General features: G+C 46.7%; 1 protein-coding gene across 1 annotated transcript in view; it reads right to left on the bottom strand.

Moving 5' to 3' along the window:
* The window catches only part of col9a3 (collagen, type IX, alpha 3), a 287,297-nt gene that overhangs the window by 42,293 nt on the left and 226,477 nt on the right, over positions 1-18,527 (bottom strand). Inside the window, exons 23-25 of the mRNA XM_043710900.2 lie at positions 11,670-11,723; positions 6,878-6,949; positions 694-729 (exon numbers count right to left, since the gene is read on the bottom strand). Of these exons, the coding sequence (XP_043566835.2) occupies positions 694-729; positions 6,878-6,949; positions 11,670-11,723 (162 nt within the window). The remainder of the gene's footprint in view (positions 1-693; positions 730-6,877; positions 6,950-11,669; positions 11,724-18,527) is intronic.

Below are 18,527 nucleotides of genomic sequence, written 5' to 3'. Positions count from 1 at the left end.
CGGTTGGAGGAAGAGCGCCTCATCTTTCGCCTAGGAACCCTCCAACCACAAGGGATGAACTCGGATTTCACCAGTTTCCTCATTTCCCCTCCCCCCACCCTGTCTCAGTCAAATCCATCGAATTCAGCACCGCCTTCCTAACCTGCAATCTTCTTCCCGACCTCTCCGCCCCCACCCCAGTCTGACCTATCACCCTCACGTTGACCTCTTTCCACCTATCACATTTCCGACACCCCTCCCCCAAGTCCCTCCTCCCTACCTTTTATCTTAGCCTGCTGGACAAACTTTCCTCATTCCTGAAGAAGGGCTTATGCCCGAAACGTCGATTCTCCTGTTCCCTGGATGCTGCCTGACCTGCTGCGCTTTTCCAGCAACACATTTTCAGCTCTGTATAACCAGAAACACCATCGACAGACCAGGGGCAATAAGACCATAAGACATAGGAGTGGAAGTAAGGCCATTTGGCCCATCGAGTCCACTCCGCCATTCAATCATGGCTGATGGACATTTCAACTCCACTTACCCACATTCTCCCCTGAGAATGACAGGAGGATAGAGGGGACGAGGCTGCAGCACAGAGATAACAGGATGAATCCTCTAGGAATGTAGAGTTGGCAGCAACAATACCTCAGCCAAAGGGCTCAGTGCCTGAAAGCAATCTGACTGTAGGAATGAATACAATCGCTTCCTTACCTGGTTACCTTTGGGACCTGATGCTCCAACAGGGCCCTGAGGAAAGAAAAAATGAAACAGATCATCAGCCGGCTGTAAACCGTCCAGAACGATGGAGAAAACAATGTTACAGTTGGTCACTGAGGGGGTGAGAACTGACTGTTAGCATGTGACTGAGGGACCAACCCACTCTCAACCACAATGGTCACCTCACCCTTGCCCTGAGGACCTTCGATCAGATAATAACCTCGCTTCAGGATTGGTGGACCAGGCTCAAGGGGCTAAACTTCTGCTCCTCGTTCGATTGTTCGTACTTACTTCTGTTCAGAGAATCTAGCAGCACAGAAGAAAGCCATTTGGCCCATCTTGTCTGTGTTGGCACTTAGAAAGAACTAAAACTACCCCCACTCCCCATAGAGGAAATCCTTCCCATCTTCCATCTAATTCTTTCAGCAGTTTACTTTAGGTTCTGTGCCTTCTGCTTATCAACCCTCCTGCCAGTTTACTCCATCAAAATCCTTCTGAATTTGGATCCCTTCTTTAAATCTTCTCTGTTCTGAGAAGAACCATTTCAGTTTCTCTAAGCTTGCTGTATGAATGCAGTCACTCAATCCTGGGACCATTACAGTGAACCTCCTCTGCACCAAACTCCTGGTCTTAACAGCCCTCAGTCACACCTGCCTTGGAAAGTATCTCTGCCCCAGAAACCAACTTTGTGGACATTGAATGACACAAGTCAAGGCATCTCTCCCACTCATAGATCAATGTTTAGAAAAGGCCAACAGATCACTGTCGATTGGACTTTTTGAATCAGAATGCCTGAGCAACATTTCCATGACTTGCTGCTTTTACATAGCCCCTGGAACCTGTCACATCCCCACTGGTGCAAGCTGTGAACCACTACTGAGGTGGACAGTCTTCCCTTGGTGACATCAGTCACCATCTTGTTTAGGCAGGAGAAAGTGAGGACTGCAGATGCTGGCGATCAGAGTCAAGAGTGTGGTGCTGGAAAAGCACAGCAGGTCAGGCAGTATCCGAGGAGCAGGAGAATCAACGTTTCGGGCAAGAGCCCTTCATCAGGTCACTCTTCCACCTTCCCCCCAACCCAAGCCCTCTCCCATTTATCTCTCCATCCCCTCAGCTCACAGTCTCATTCCTGATGAAGGGCTCTTGCCTGAAACTCCTGCCCGAACTCCTCCCCTTGTCGATTTTCCTGATCCTCAGATGCTGCCTGATCTGCTGTGCTTTTCCAGCACCACACTCTCGACTCTACCCTCTTGTTCAGGTCATTTGCCCCCTCAGAGGAAGACACAACCTCAGAGGGATAGGCAAGGATCAGTCTCACCATCTTCACAGCCATTTGTCACACAGCAGATTACTCATGGACAAGGGAGCAGACTTCAGCACATTCTCACAGCAATGTTCTGGAGAGAGAAAGAGCGAGAGAGTGCATGTGCATGTGTGTGTGGGTATGTAAAAACAAAACTAAAAAAGGACATTTATTTCTTTAACCAGAAGTAGTGATGAAAGAGAAATTTGAAAACTAAATGTTGAATTTTAAGTTGACATTGGAAATAATGGCTCAGTTTGCCCAGTTTGTCTTCTGTAGCCTTAACAGGAACAGCTGCCGATGTGCTACCCTTCAAAGGGAGATCTACTTAAACCACTGATCTCACTGAGGAACTGTGTTAAATTGAGGTGATGGTGGGATTCACACTTACTGTCGCTCAGTTCCAGAGTCTGGTCAGAAGGCTGTGATAACACCGACAGGACCTGTGGGGAATCTCCCTGTGGAGTTTGTTGAGAATTCTCTGTGTAACAGGCAATGGCCTCAATGGAACTCATCACCTGAGCCAGTGCAAAGCAGACCCAGGGGTGAGTCTACAGAGCTGCCTGACCCAGGCTGGCACTAGTCAATGTACACCCTGCAAGGTTACCCTATTTTATTGTTTAACAATAAACAATGTTCTTTTCCAGTCGGAGTTCCTCACTTATTAGAAAAGGCTGTCTAAACAAGCTCGCTCCATCCAAGAATTTTTAAAATAATAGGAGATAAAATTCTGGGAGGTTACGTCCCTCAGCCTAGGCTTATTCAAGGAAAAGCTCCTGTGTGTCCTAGATAAGTATGTACCTGTCAGGCAGGGAGGAAGATATAGAACGCGTGAGCCGTGGTTTACTAAGGAAGTGGAATCCCTGGTCAAGAAGAAGAAGGCGGCTTAGGACAAAATGTGAAAACTCAGTTAGGTCGCTTAAGGGTTACAAGGAAGTCAGGAAAGACCTAAAAAGAGAGCTCAGAAGAGCCAGGAGGAGACAAGAGAAGTTGTTGGCGGATAGGATCAGGGTTAACCCGAAGGCTTTCCATAGGTATGTCAGGAATAAAAGAATGATGAGAGTTAAATTAGGGCCAATCAAGGATAATAGTGGGAAGTTTGTGTGTGGAGTCAGAGGAGATAGGGGGAGCACTAAATAAATATTTTTCGACAGTGTTCACTATAGAAAATGAAAATGTTGGCGAGGAAGATACAGAGATACTTGCATCTAGACTAGAAGAGATTGAGGTTCACAGGGAAGAGGTATTAGAAATACTGCAGAGTGTGAAAATAGACAAGTCCCCTGAGCCAGATGGGATCTATCCTAGGATCCTCTGGGAAGCAAGGGAAGGGATTGCTGAGCCTTTGGCATTGATCTTCAAATCATCATTGTCTAAAGGAATAGTGCCTAAGGACTGGAGGATAGCAAATATGGTTCCCCTGTTCAAAAAGGGTAGTAGAGACAACCCTGGTAATTACAGACCAGTGAGTCTCACTTCAGTTGTTGGTAAAGTGTTGAAAAAGGTTATAAGAGATAGGATTTATAACCAACTAGAAAAGAATAATCTGATCAAGGACAGTCAGCACGGTTTTGTGAAGGGTAGGTCGTGCCTAACGAATCTTATTGACTTTTTTGACAAAGTGACCAAACAGGAAGATGAGAGTAAACCGGTTGACGTGGTGTATATGAATTTCAGCAAGGCGTTCGATAAGGTTCCCCACAGTGGGCTATTGCACAAAATGCGGAGGAATGGGATTGTGGGAGACATAGCAATTTGGATCAGTAATTGGCTTGCTGAAAGAAAACAGAGGGTCGGTGTTGGGTCCACTGCTGTTCGTCATTTTTATAAATGATCTGGATGAGGGCTTAGAAGGGTGGGTTAGTAAATTTGTGGACGACACTAAGGTCGGTGGAGTTGTGGATAGTAACAAAGGATGTAGTAGGTTGCAGAGAGACATAGATAGGAAGCAGAGCTGGGCTGAGAGGTGGCAAATGGAGTTTAATGTGGACAAGTGTGAGGTGATACACTTTGGACGGAGTAATTGGAATGCTAATGAGCTAATGGTAAGATTCTTGGGAGTGTAGATGGGCAGAGAGATCTCGGTGTCCATGTACACAGATCCCTGAAAGTTGCCACCCAGATTGACAGGGTTGTTAAGAAGACATACAGTGTTTTGGCCTTTATTAATAGAGGGATTGAGTTCTGGAATCAGGAGGTTATGCTGCAGCTGTACAAAGCTCTGGTACGGCCACACTTGGGAGTATTGTGTACAGTTCTGGTCACCGCATTATAAGAAGGATGTGGAAGCTTTGGAAAGGGTGCAGAGGAGATTTACTAGGATGTTGCCTGGTATTGAAGGAATGTCTTACGAGGAAAGGCTGAGGGCCTTGAGGCTGTTCTCGTTAGAGAGAAGAAGGTTGAGAGGTGCCTTAATAGAGACATACAAGATAATCAGAGGGTTAGATAGGGTGGACAGGGAGAGCCTTTTTCCAAGTATGGGAACGGAAAAGACGAGGGGACACAACTTTAAAATGAGGGGAGATAGGTATAAGACAGATGTCAGAGGTAGTTTTTTTACTCAGAGAGTAGTAAGGGGATGGAATGCTTTGCCTGCAATGGTAGTAGATTTGCCAAGTTTAAGTGCATTTAAGTCGTCATTGGACAGGCATATGGACGTACATGGAATCGTGTAGGTGGGATGGGCTTCAGATTATGACAGGGCGGCGCAACATCGAGGGCCGAAGCGCCTGTCCTGCGCTGTAATGTTCTATGTTCTCCAATAACTTTACTATAGCCAAGTAACAGGCTTGTTGTGTTCCTTTAACTGGCTTGAGAGAGGAAGCAGTGAAGAATGGGGGTGTATAAATCCTTGGCCATAACATTATGTGACTTCAAATGTTGCTAATTAGCCTTAGTACCCTGGGCTCAGCATCTCAATCGACAGACCCACACAGTCACGTTTTATTTTACTTATTCATAGGAGGTAAACTTCACTGGTAAGGCTGGCATCTGCCAACTTCATTGGCAAAGGTTTCCGCTGCCCCCGTTCATGAATGACCTTAGTCTAGGCTGCTCTGGCCGTTGAAGGTGGAACTGTGTTTGCATGCCTGTCCCTTTAAGGCTGGGTTTCCCCGATAGAAACACAGGGCTGAGGTAGGAAAGCCCTCGGACCCTTTCCCAGCAGAGTTAACTTTGGGTCTGGAGTCATGTGTGAGCTTGTGTGGCACATTTTCTTTCCTGAAACTCACTTATGAATCAAATGAGTGTTTATGACAATCCATAAGATTCATGGTCCCCATGAACTCATCCAACTGGATCGTTTATTTACAATACAGACTTACTCATTCATTGAATTTAAAACCCACCAGTTTATCTCTTCAGTACAGGCCTCAGGATTACTAGCCCACTGATATATTGCTGCTGAATGGCCTCTTTTTGCATAATGACAATTCTGTAATTCTGTGATGTGACTGTACCCACTCAAAAGAGTGGGGAGAGGGAGAAAGACCGAACTCTAAAGCCTTCCACAGTTTAATTGTCCACTGGCACTCACTTTGAGGCTCAGACATGGCAGACTATTTTGGTCAGGTAGACTAACATCCACAGCTCTGGTCTCAAAGAGTTCATTGAGAAGGGAGAGAGTAAATCCATCAAAATCCCAGGGAAAGTTTTCATTTCTGGACAGAACCTTACGGAAACAATGATGTGCCTGTGCTCAAGAACAGAGTACAGGGAATCAGTGCCAGCAGAGAATGTGACTACAGGAGAGGAGACAGAGAGGTTGCCTGAACCCAGGGAGGGCCTGGCAATCAGGAACACAGGAGCCTGATCAGGAGCCAGAGAGCTGCAGACACATCTTCTCAAACATCTAGACAGGATCAGAGGTAAACTTCGGACCACCAGATCAAGATTGGGTCAAACCGGAGATAGCTTATCCAAAAGTGTTTCTGAATGCAAGCCTGTGAGGCAGTCAGAACATGGGGCAGGCACTGTGTGAGACTGAGCTATCAGAGCTCTGGGAGGGTGCGATATCTCTTCTCTCACCATCACCTGAAGAAGGAGCAGAGCTCCAAAAACTTGTGTTTTCAAATGAAACCTGTTGGACTATAACCCAGTGTGGTGTGATTTTTGACCAAGTGAAAATACAGGCTGGAGTGGAGCTGCCTTGCACTCCCCAGGAATCATGGTGATGAGGACATCCACTCAGTGCACAGAGAGTCCACCTGCTTTCAAACCATTTCACTGGGAAAGGTGGGCAGTCCCCGCAATGGACATGTTGGAATGTCAGGGTAGATATCAACGTGATGGGATCTCCAGGAATATCTCAGATCAGAGATGGCAACCCTCAGCTGTAACAACTTGTCGCATTGATTGGATGGCTCTTTCAGGAACACAGACACATCAAGCCAATGGCCTCCTTCTGTACCCTTACACCTCATCATTCAGTGACCAATCACAGGACAGCAGTGGGTGTGCATTTCACAGCAGTCCCATCAAAAGGACCACATCCCGAGGACAATTAATCCTCACAATGAGGTCTTTGTCAGGTACTGAGAGCTTCCCTGCTCCTCTAACAGATCCAGGGAAATAACATAATGGTCAATTTTCCTTCTGATTCCCAGCAGTTGTTATCAGATCTTTCCTTTTATCAACAGAAGATTTTCCAAAGAGGCTTGGGTAAATAGTTGGAAAGAGAAACATTGCAGGGAACGTGCAGAGGTATTTTCTGAATAGCCTGTCTCTGTGTTGGAAGATTCAATGATGCTCAATGGTGTTGAACAGGCTCAGTCTGATCAATTATTGTGCAATCTCAATTGACACTGGAACGTTCTCGAAGAGGTGAGTGTCTTCAGAACTGAGTTCATTTCTTCACTAAATAACAACAACACTCACCCTTTCCCCAAAGTCCCCACGGATTCCTGTAGGTCCTGGGACACCTGGCTCACCACTTTCACCTTTACGACCCTGGAGGAAGAAATGCACTTGCATTAACAAAAGGTTGAGCTTTTCCCAAGCACGGAGATGAGAGGACAGGAGATAAAAAGATGAAAGTAGATGTCAAGGAGCAGACAGAAAAGTGGGAAAAGCTGGGGAGGAAGAGATAAAGCAGGAAGACCGGGGTAAGTTGAAGGAATGGGGAAGTGGAAGAGAGGGAGGGAGAGGCAGAGAATGTAAGGAGGAAGGAGAGGACAAACAGGGTGAAAGAGGAGGAAAGAAAAGATGAGGATGACAGAGCGAGAAGTAAAAGAGGAGTGATAGGAAAGTGTGAATGTAATAGGGATAGAAAGAAAGGGAGAAGGAGAAAAAGGGAGAGATATAGGAGACAAAAAGGCCAAATAAAAAGAGTTGAAACTTTATTGCTGGAACAGCACAGCAGGTCAGGCAGCATCCAGGGAACAGGAGATTCGACGTTTCGGGCACAGGCCCTTCTTCAGGAATTCCTGAAGAAGGGCCTGTGCCCGAAACGTCGAATCTCCTGTTCCCTGGATGCTGCCTGACCTGCTGTGCTGTTCCAGCAATAAAGTTTCAACTTTGATCTCCAGCATCTGCAGACCTCACTTTCTCCTCAAATAAAAAGAGGGAAAGGGAATAGAAGAGGGCAAGAGATGTAGAAGGAAGAGCTATGACCGGGAAGTGGAGAGAAGGCGAATGGAGAGAAACATTTAATAGGGTGAGAGTGGAGTAGAGGAACAGAGGCAGGAAAGACAAGATCAGGAGAGAGAGAGAGCAGGATAATAAAGGGAAAGCAGGAGTGTTGTGAAAGTGGGGATAGTGAGAGAAGGGTGGAGGGAGAGAAGAGGAATAGGTGCTGGAGGGTGCTGACTGGAAGGCCAGACATGGAAGTGGGAGGATGGAAGGCAGAGTGAAAGTAAGATAATAGATTTAACGGTTCAATATGGAGAAGGGAAGAGGCAGAGTGAGGAGAGGCACAAACAGCGAGAAAGATCCAGCAGGGAGAGGAAAACTAGGGATAGGAGCATGGTGCTTGGGACCACAAGGTGGGGACAGGAGGACAATCAGGACTCAGTAGAAAATAATACTTCAAGGTAATGGCAAAGTTAATCCTCAATAACTTTAAAAATGGGTTAGAAGCAAATATTCATTCATTCTAATGAGTTAAAACAACATTTTAATAAGCACAGCGATGTGACTACCCTCCAAATTCACTTCTCACACCAATTTAAAACAGTGGAAATGCTGAGGGCTCTTGGGATGGAAAGGACATGAGCAAGGACATTCATGACCAGAACAGGCACCGTTTCCCTGGTGACAGAGTGTGCACCACGGTAATGCCGAGTCCAGGGGAAGGATCACCCCCTGCCTGTACACCACGGCAATGCAGAATCCTGGGGAGGATCGCCCACTGCCCTGTACACCATGGTAAGGAAGAGTCCAGGGGGAGGATCGCCCCCTGTCTGTACACCACGACAATGCAGGATCCTGGGGGAGGATCGCCCCCTGCCTGTACACCACGATAATGCAGAATCCTGGGGGAGGATCGCCCCCTGCCTGTACACCATAGTAATGCAGAATCCTGGGGGAGGATCGCCCTCTGCCTGCACACAACAGTAATGCAGAATCCTGGGGTAGGTTCGCCCCCTGTCTGTACACCATGGTAATGCAGAATCCTGGGAGAGGATCGCCCCTGTCTGTACACCATGGTAATGCAGAATCCTGGGGGAGGATCGCCCCAGTCTGTACACCATGGTAATGCAGAATCCTGGGGGAGGATCACCCACTGTCGGTACACCATGGTAATGCAGAATCCTGGGGAAGAACGCCCCCTGTCTGTACACCATGGTAATACAGAATCCTGGGGGAGGATCGCCCACTGTCGGTACACCATGGTAATGCAGAATCCTGGGGGAAGAATTTCCCCTGCCTGTACACCATGGTAATGCAGAATCCTGGGGGAGGAATGGCCCCTGCCTGTACACCATCGCAATGCAGAATCCTGGGGAGGAACGCCCCCTGTTGGTACATCGTGGCAATGCAGAATCCTGGGAAGGAACACCCCCTGTCGGTACATCGTGGCAATGCAAAATCCTGGGGAGGAACGCCCCCTGCCTGTACATCGTGGCAATGCAGAATCCTGGGGAGGAACGCCCCCTGTCTGTACACCATGGTAATGCAGAATTCTGAGGAGGAACGCCCCCTGTCTGTACACCATGGTAATGCAGAATCCTGGGGAGGAACGCCCCCTGTCTGTACACCACGGTAATGCAGAATCCTGAGGAGGAACGCCCCCTGTCTGTACACCACGATAATGCAGAATTCTGAGGAGGAACGCCCCCTGTCTGTACACCACGGTAATGCAGAATCCTGAGGAGGAACGCCCCCTGTCTGTACACCATGGTAATGCAGAATTCTGGGGAGGAACGCCCTCTGTCTGTACACCACGGTAATGCAGAATCCTGAGGAGGAACGCCCCCTGTCTGTACACCACGATAATGCAGAATTCTGAGGAGGAACGCCCCCTGTCTGTACACCACGGTAATGCAGAATCCTGAGGAGGAACGCCCCCTGTCTGTACACCATGGTAATGCAGAATTCTGGGGAGGAACGCCCTCTGTCTGTACACCACGGTAATACAAAATACTGGGGAGGAACGCACCCTTTCTGTACACCACGGTAATGCAGAATCCTGGGGAGGAACGCCCCCTGTCTGTACACTGTGGCAGTGCAGAATCCTGGGGAGGAACGCCCCTGTCTGTACACCGTGGCAGTGCAGAATTCTGAGGAGGAACACCCCCTGTCAGTACACCACGGTAATGCAGAATCCTGGGGAGGAACGCTCCCTGTCTGTACACCACGGTAATGCAGAATCCTGGAGAAGAACACCCCCTGTCTGTACACCACGGTAATACAGAATCCTGGGGAGGAATGCCCCCTGTCTGTACACCACGGTAATACAGAATCTTGGGGAGGAGCGCCCCCTGTCTGTACATCATGGTAATGCAAATTCCTAGGAGGTGACACTTTGGCCCAACCCGTCCATTAATTTCCTAAATTAATCCAGTCCCACCTGCCAGTACCTGGCCCATATCCCTCCAAACCCTTCCTATTCATATCCCCATCCAGATGCCTTTTAAATGTTGTAATTATACCAGCCTCCACTACTTCTTCTGGCAGCTCATTCCATACACGCACCACACCCCTCAGGTCTCTTTCATACCTTTCCCCTCTCGCCGTAAACCAACGGCCTCAAGTTCAGGACTCCCCGAACCCAGGGAAAAAACCTTGTATATTTACCCTATCCATGCCCCTCATAATTTTGTAAACCTCTATAAGGTCATCCCTCAGCCTCCAATGCTGCAGGGAAAACAGCCCCAGCCTGTTCAGCCTCTCCCTGTAGTTCAGATCCTCCAACCCTGGCAACATCTTTGTAAATCTTTTCTGAACCCTTTCAAGTTTCACAACATCCTTCCTATAAGAAGAGATCAGAATTGCACACAATATTCCAAATATCCAATAAACCAATGTTCTGTACAGCCGCAACATGACTTCCCAACTCCTGTACTCAATACTCTGACCAATAAAGGAAAGCATACCAAATGCTTTCTTCATTATCCTATCTACCTGTGACTCCACTTTCAAGAAACTCTGAACAATCAGCAATAGATTCACGGTCACTATTAGACTCTTAATTCCAGATGTTTAAAAAAAAATTGAAATTCAAATCCCATAGTAGGTTTTGAACCCATGCCCCCTGTACATTATCTGAGTCTCTAGGTAAACAGCCCAGCAATAATATCACCAAGCCATCACCACCTGTACAAAGTTAGGAGAGTGGGCTACACTGCAGGGGAGTGAGAGGGGTGAGGCTGGGGAAGGCTGAAGGTAAAAATTTCATTCATATTCCTGCCTTCCTCCTGGGCAGTTTCAGTGGGTGTAAGACAAGATGATGGCCAGACTTAAAGGAATATCCGCACCATCATACGTGCTCAGTCAAGGCTCAGTATAAAGACAGCACCATTGAGATGCACAGGGAGCTGTTGGATACCTGCAGGCAGAGCTTGGGAGGGGTGCGGATACACCAGGCTGCTGGGTTTCTGCTGTGCCAACTGGGAACAGTGTGTGGCCAGGAGCAGCCCACCAGCCCCTGCTTTCTATCTCAGTTCCAGTCTGCTGGGATTCACGATAGGGAGGGAACATTGGAGAGATTCATCCTCACACAGTGTAGCCATCATAGCCTGTGACCCCAGCATTGCCATTCCATTCAGGGAAGCCTGCTCTCTCACTCCCAACCAGGTTGTTAGCCCAGCCTCATGCCAGCTCTTTCACCCGAGTCTGAGTCTCACTGGTTCATGCCCCAATCCAGGAGCAAGTGCTAGTTATTGAAGGGATGGGATTCTCCTTAGTACAGGATCCAGACAAACAGTCCCATTACAGACCAGCAGGGGCACTGCACTTTCAGAGTCCCTGCCCTACACATATGAGAGTAAACCAACTCCCAGCACCATGCTGTCAGGTAGGTGTAAAAGACCCCACAGATATGACCTCAAACTAAAGCAGGACAATTTTCCATAGGGCTAATCTTTATCTTCAACTAAAATCACTGAGAACATTAATGACATGGTTATTTGTGGGATCTTTCTGGCTGTAACCTGACTGTGATGTGTTCTATATTACCATAGTGACTGCAGTTCATGGTCATTGGTGAGTCAGGAAGGCCTCTACTTACCTGGAAGCCTCTCCGACCCCGGATTCCACGTCCCCCAGGAGGTCCCATCTCCCCCTGTACAAATCAGAGCAAAAACAGACAGAAATCAGGCCACAGCACCAATAGGGAAAAGAAAGAGAGATACAGGAATACACACACTTATACACACAAGCACATTAACAGGAGTCCACACAGCTGCTAGCACAGGCACACACATGAACATTTACACACATGATCACTCACGCACGAACACTCACACATGAATAGTCACACATATGAACACTCACACATGAACACACGCATGTAAACACTCACAGGTCCATTGAGAATGTATCCAGCAAGCAAAGAGTGCTGCTTGCCGAGTGCACATTGACCTGCAGTGTACCTCAAGTTACAGCACTGACCACATCTGAAAACTACCTAACTGGATGTGAAGGCTTTTGGGATGGTTCATGGTTATGAAAGGTGATTTTTAAACTCCCAGGTACACGAGTACACTTGTGAAGGAAATATAGACCCAATAGCGAAAGGGCTTTAACCTCACTTGTACACAGGTGATACCACAACAAACATACTGCCTTCTGACTTTATACCCACCTCCCCCACCCCCATACCCTGGGCTCATCACATTCTGCATCTGCCATCACCTGCTCCTGGAGCTAACAGGGAGGAACTGAAACAGCAGTCCTTAGGACAGAGATGATGAAATTTTTTTCTCTCCGAGATACGAGAGCTTTTGGAATCGCATTCCACAAAGGTGGTGGAAACAGGCTCCTTGAAGATTGTTAATGCAGAGGCAGCTAGCTTCGTGGTAAGCAGGTAGGAGTGAAGATGTGTTCAGGTATTGGTGCCAATGTGGAGTCACCAGATCAGCCATGGTCATATTGAATTGAGTGCTTCTAATTTGAATGAATGCTTGTCATTGGAACAATAATATATTTCCAAGTCAGGATGGTGAGTGGCTTGGAGGGGAACTTGAAGGGGGTAGTGTTCCATATATCTGCTGTCCTTATCCTTCAGGATAGTACAAGTTGTGCTTTGGCCATGCTGGCCAAGGAGCCTCAGTGAGTTGCTGGTGTTCCAGTTGTGGCCTCTTATCGCATTTAGATTGAAAAATGTCATCTCCCTTTGTGTTGCTGTGAGGTTCACTGAGAATGTAATTTTTCATCAGTCTTCCAATTATAATCATGTGATTATGAATCTAGAGGAGATGATTACCTAGTGGTGTTATTTTTCGACTATCAATCCAGAGACACCCTGGGATCTTGAATTCAAATCTCATCATGGCCAATTAGATTCAATAAAAATCTGGAATTAAGAGTTTAATGATGGCCACATAACTGTTGTCAGTTGTTGGCAAACCCCATCTAGTTCACTAATGGAAGGAAACTGCTGTCTTTACCTGGTCTGGTTTACATGTGACACTGGGCCCACAGCAGTGTGGTTGACCCTCAGAGCAATCGGGGATGGGCAATAACTGCTGGCCCAGCATCCAAAACAGCCAATATGAAGGGAAAAGAGGAACACATCATTGGATGTGCAGGAGCGAGTCCATTTGGGAAACTTGCACTCGGTATAACTAAACCTGTAACCTATACTCGCAGCAGAGTGACTGTGGGATGGTTCCATCTCCTTCAGCTTCACCATGCTCTGAGTACTCAGATATCCCACAATCCTGGCCTTTGGTGCATCATTAGCTTTAATCCCTCCATCATGGGCCGCTATACCTTTAGCTGCCGTGGCCCTGAGCACTCAGCACCACTGTCCTTCACGATGCTCCTTAAAACCTATCTCTTTGACTAAACCTTAGGTCCCCGTTCTGTTATGACTCCCTATGGCCTGATGTTGAATTTTGTCTGATTCTGCCCGTGTGGGGCGCTGTGGGGACAGCATAGTGGATGGAATGTGCCATACACAGGGAAATGTCCCTGTTCTTCAGGATGGGCCTCTCAGAGTGTTCAGGAACCGCCTTTGGGTCACTGCTGATACTGCAAGGAATTTCCAGTTGCTTCACCTTGCATGACATAACCCTCCGTTCCAGCAGAATGCCGGATCCTGAATGGAGGTCTGTTTCTGTCAGTTCTCACTGAGACTCTTGTATTCCAGTGAAAAACCAACCCCCACAGTGGAGCTGCCCAAATGTCAGTCCCTGGATATTCCAGGGAACCATTGAGTCTTGTGTATACAAGTTGGACAATGAGCCTTTGAGAATACGAGTGAGAGAGGGAACTAAACAGAGGAGTTCACCATTCTAACATCCTGCATTCATGAAAAACCGGCAGTCAAATGCATTTCAGGCAGAAATGGCAGTTTCTTTAAGGAAGCTGTTCACTATAATAGCATAAACTGACATGACAGCCCAAACCTTTCTCACATTATCCAGGGCTCAGAGGGAGTCAGAGAGATGTAAGGAGAGGTGGAAAGGGAGATTTATAATTTAGAACTCGCTGCCTTTAATTGAAGCAGATTCAATTGTAACTATTAAAGGAGAATTCTGTGTCTTATGGTTCTGCTCCACGACCACCCGATGAAAGAGCGTCGCTCCGAAAGCTAGAGCTTCCAGAGAAACCTGTTGGACTATAACCTGGTGTTGTGTGATTTTTAACTTTGTCCTTCTCTGTTTAATTTATGGGAGAGAAAGAAGGAATGAGAAAGAGGGTGCAAAAAGTTTAGAAGCTAAAGAGGTCAGGGGAGAGAGTTAGGGAAAAAGAACAACAAGAGGATGGGGAAAGACAGACAGCACAGACAGACATTCGGGACGAAAAGAAATACATTTTGGAAAGTGTTTGGAGATGACAGTAAGTGGGTGAAGTAGAGAGGAGAAACTGAAGCAACAGAGCAGGGTACAGCAAATGGAGAAGAGAGAGACAGATTGAGAAAGGGAGAAATGGAATAAGGAGTTGGGAGGAGGAGGGATAGCAAGAGAGAGAAAGAGGGAAAGAGAGTGAAATAGGATAAGATTGAGACAGAGGATGGGGAGAGACTGACAGTGTGTGAGAGAAGGGAAAGGAGAGCTAGGAATGAGAATGGGAATAGCAGCAGAGGATGAATAAACGAGGACAGCAGAATAGTTTGAGGGAGTGCTTTGTCAGAAAGAGGCAGAGAGAGAATAGAGCATGAAACACATCAAAGAATGAGAGAGAGAAAACATAAAGCAGAACAAAAGAGAAAAGGAGGAGCAGAATGTGAGGAGGCCATAAAGCATGAAATAAGGAGGAAAGGTAGCAATGATCAGAGAAAGCAAAGGGAAATGGTGTAACGGTGAAAGCTTGAGGATTAGAAAGACAGTGACAGAGAGAGAGAGGGGTTAGGTAGGAGAAAAGGAGAAGAAGTGGAAGAGGAGATCCAGGCATTCCTCATCAAACTCAGAAAATCATTGGATTGCATTCAGAGCTGGTGCCAGGACAGTAAAAACAGTGACATGGTCGTATTGACTATTGGTAGGTCCATGCTGACCCCCCCCTGGTCTGGTGTGAAATGGTTCCTATCTCAGGGCCAGCTTTTATTAACATCGCTCCACCATTTCTCATTTCTAACAATGACTGCAGTTTGAAAGTGTTTACTTGACTGTGAGATGTTAGGACAGTGTAGCATTGTGATAGCAGAGCAGAAATACCTGGGTAATCACCTGGAGAATGGAGGTAAATTTCAACAAGACAGCTGGGAAAATTAAATGAATCATGGTGACCGCCCAGGTTAGAGTAATAACCCATGTTTATACAAGCATCATTTGGTGATGGAAACCTGACCCTGTCTGGCCCTACATGTAACTCCAGAACCACAGTAATGTGGCTAGCATTTAATGACCAATCAGTTGGATTTGAAGGATAATTAGGGATGGGGAATAAATGCTGAGGTTTCCAGAAATATCCACATCCTGTGAATGAACAAAGCATTTGTACATGCATTCTAAAGCACTTCTATATTCATACACACATACACATATGCATACACACATAGACGTATCTATTCCATGCACACACAGAAAGACACACACAGACACAGAAACACAAATACTGAATGTAGGGTTTGTAACTGAGTCAGCCAGGTGGACCTCAGAGAATATAAATTCCCTGACTGGGGCTGTTAATCTGTCCCAATCAGGGAGCCCTGGCTGACAGATATAAAGTGTGTCAGAGGTTCTGCTCACTCTGAGAGCTGTCTCTGAGGGAGCTGGATCAGTGTTAAAGCCTCTCCATGTGTAAATAAAGGGGGACTTAGTGACAGGATGCCAGCCTCTGTGGAGTTATTTCAGTGGTAATGAGAGGAAAGCACAATCCTGAAGAGATCCGCTCACAACAGTGGTCTTTGAGTTAGGGTAAACATTGCTGGCATCATGCTGTTATTTGGGAAGCTTGACCCATTTAATCCTACTGTTGAAGACTGTGTCCAGTATGAGTGTGTTATGTTTTCCAGGCAAATGACATTGGGGCAGATGAAAAGCAATGAGTAATTCTCCTGAAAGCTTGTGGACCCGCAGCTTTTTCAGTTATTAGAGTGTAACTTTCCCTGAGGCACTAGATACTAAAACCTTTCAAGGATTAACAGATTTAGTTAAGGAACATTACAACCCCAAACTAATTCTGAGATGCTTCAGTTTAAATCAGCAGTTCAAGAACCAGGGGAATCCATATTGGGATTTTTGACAAGGTTAAGACAAGAAGCTTGTAACTTTGGTTTAACCCTTAATGAGATGCTGAGAGACTGTTTGGATTATGGGATGAATGATGTAACAATGTGGAAGTTCCTACTAGCTGAAGCCTAACTGGACTCCAACTGGATATTACCACTGGCTTTATCATTGGGAAATGCAGCCAGTGGTGAGGGTATTCCAATGGAAGTGGATATCCTTGCCAGTGTGACTGAGCTTGGGGAACATCACTTGAGTGAATGCAATTCCACAGTCTCACTCAGGACATATCCTGATCAAAGGGACTCTAGGTCAGCCCACAGCAAAAACCTAAAATAAAGCCAAGTCTCGGCCAAATGGTTACAATTTTCTTCAGGATCTGGGCCAGAAAACCATTGTAGTTGCTGCCAGTATGCAGACTTGAGACAGCAGAAGTCCCACTAGACTTAAATTAAGTAGCTGGTATCTAGGAGAGTGCACACCCTGGAACAGATAAATTGCTTAAAAATATCCAGGTCAGAACCAATCAAAATAAACATCTGGTTAAATGGCCACCCAGTGCTAATGGTGGTTGATTCTACCACAGCCACTTCAGAATCAGTTTTTAACAGGATTCGCTTTGGACTCCAATCCCTAAATTTCTGCAAGACCTCAGCCAGACTGAGATCCTATACCGGGGAACCGCTACAGATGAAGGGTATTACTTCAGTTCTGGTCTTGTATGAGAAGCAGCTGGTTCAGTTACCACTGATTGTAGTAAAAGGCTGGGACCCAAGCTCAATGGGGTGACATTGGTTCAGAAAGATTCACCTCGATTGGTTAGAAAATGGCTGCCTGAGTGAAATCATAATTAAATACCTGGAAACTTTTTAGGAAGGTCTAGGAACCATCAAAGGAGCCATAGCCACCTTTGAATAGTCCTTAAACATTTCTCCAAAGTGGGTGTTGCAGGCACCCGGAGTGACGTACTTGGGCTACACAGCCAACAAGACTGGGTTACACCTGTTGGAAGACCTCAGTACTGAAGCTTAGCACTTTCCTTGAGCTGGTGAATTATTACGGAAAGTTCATACATAATCTGGCCTCCATCCTGACACCTTTGCATCAACTTTTAAAACAGGGTCAGCCTTGGAATTGGTCACGTAGCCAATCCATAGCTTTCAGGGAAGTGAAGAAGCAGTGACCATCCTCGAAGGTGTTGGCACACTGTGATCCCAAATGAGATGTGGTATTGACATGTGACGCCTCCCCATATGGCATTGGGCTGGTACTAGCTCATAGGTGGCCCAATGGAGAGAAGCACCCAATAGCGAATACATTCAGGACTTTGGCTAATGAAGAGCGTAAACACGTCCAGATGGAGAAGGAAGGTTTAACAATCATATTTAGAGTCAGGAACTTTCACCAATAGCTTTACGGATGTAAATTTATAATAATAACGGACCACAAACCCCTGCTAGGTCGACTTCTCGAGGCCAAGGCAGTGCTGTCCATAGCTTTAGGTCAAATTCCGCGGTGGGTTCTCATACTAAATGTGTACAATTACAAGTTGGAACATCGTCTGGGAGGCCAAGTAGTGAATACAGATGCATTGAGCCACCTCCCATTAGCAGATACACCCCTGGGATACCGTCACTGCAAGAGACTGTAATGGGTTAAAATTTTCTGGACACACTTCCAGTCACAGCTGACAATATCCGGTCCTGGCAAAACTGAACCAGCTGGTGGTGATGGGGAACACCAAAGGGCGGTAACAACCAGAACTGAAACCTTTTGGACCCAGAGAGACCAGATCACAGTGAAGGACAGGATATTGTTATGGGGGAGTGAGAGTGATTGTCCTGAGCAAAGATTGCCACCAGATACTGGCCAAGCTCCGCCAGGGTCATCCAGGGGTATCCAAAATGAAGATGTTGGTGAGAAGTTATGTCTGGTGGCCAGGATTAGATGCAGATGTGGCTGCATTGGTGGGGCAGTGCCCAGAGTGCCAACAAGGACAGAAGTTACTGCCAGCAGCTCCCCCACATCCATGGGAATGGCTGGGTAAACCCTGGACTCGGTTACACAGCGACAATGCAGGTCCTTTCATGGCTCCATGTTCTCAGTCATTGTGTACGCTCACTCAAAGTGGCTGGCCGTGCAGAGAGTTCATTCACCAAACACAGGGGCAACGACAGAAAAACCATGTACATCTTTTGTAATACACAGACTCCCAGACGTGTTGGTCACAGACAATGGGCCATTGTTTA

The sequence above is a fragment of the Chiloscyllium plagiosum genome, unplaced genomic scaffold (genome assembly GCF_037043375.1).
Source record: "Chiloscyllium plagiosum isolate Xiang-an unplaced genomic scaffold, Cpla_swu_hap1 HiC_scaffold_15, whole genome shotgun sequence".
NCBI lineage: Eukaryota > Metazoa > Chordata > Chondrichthyes > Orectolobiformes > Hemiscylliidae > Chiloscyllium > Chiloscyllium plagiosum.
Note: the sequence above shows the minus strand (reverse complement) of the source record. Positions and strands in the feature narration are given on the sequence as shown.